The 250-nt window shown below is 59.2% G+C and overlaps 1 protein-coding gene across 1 annotated transcript in view; it reads left to right on the top strand.

Annotated features, from left to right (window-relative positions):
* Positions 1 to 250, top strand: part of LOC104488805 (low-density lipoprotein receptor-related protein 1-like) — a gene marked incomplete at both ends in the record, with an annotated part of 6,073 nt that overhangs the window by 4,993 nt on the left and 830 nt on the right. Inside the window, one exon of the mRNA XM_010130885.1 lies at positions 104 to 233. Coding sequence (XP_010129187.1) covers positions 104 to 233 — 130 coding nt within the window. The remainder of the gene's footprint in view (positions 1 to 103; positions 234 to 250) is intronic.

Below are 250 nucleotides of genomic sequence, written 5' to 3'. Positions count from 1 at the left end.
GGACAGTGTCCCATCCATCCCTCGGTCCCTGGAAGCCCCATGGCAGGAGGGGGGTGGTGGAGAGCTGGGGTTGCAGGGGCATCATGTGTCTCTCTCCTTCCAGCCTGATGTTCTGGACCAACTGGAATGAGCAGCACCCCAGCATCATGCGTGCCACCCTCTCTGGTGCCAATGTCGTCATCATCATTGACCAGGACATACGGACGCCCAACGGGCTGGCCATTGACCACAAGGCCGAGAAGATCTACTT

Source organism: Buceros rhinoceros, unplaced genomic scaffold (genome assembly GCF_000710305.1).
Source record: "Buceros rhinoceros silvestris isolate BGI_N320 unplaced genomic scaffold, ASM71030v1 scaffold39092, whole genome shotgun sequence".
NCBI classification, from domain to species: domain Eukaryota; kingdom Metazoa; phylum Chordata; class Aves; order Bucerotiformes; family Bucerotidae; genus Buceros; species Buceros rhinoceros.
This window is presented reverse-complemented; position numbering and strand designations above follow the sequence as displayed.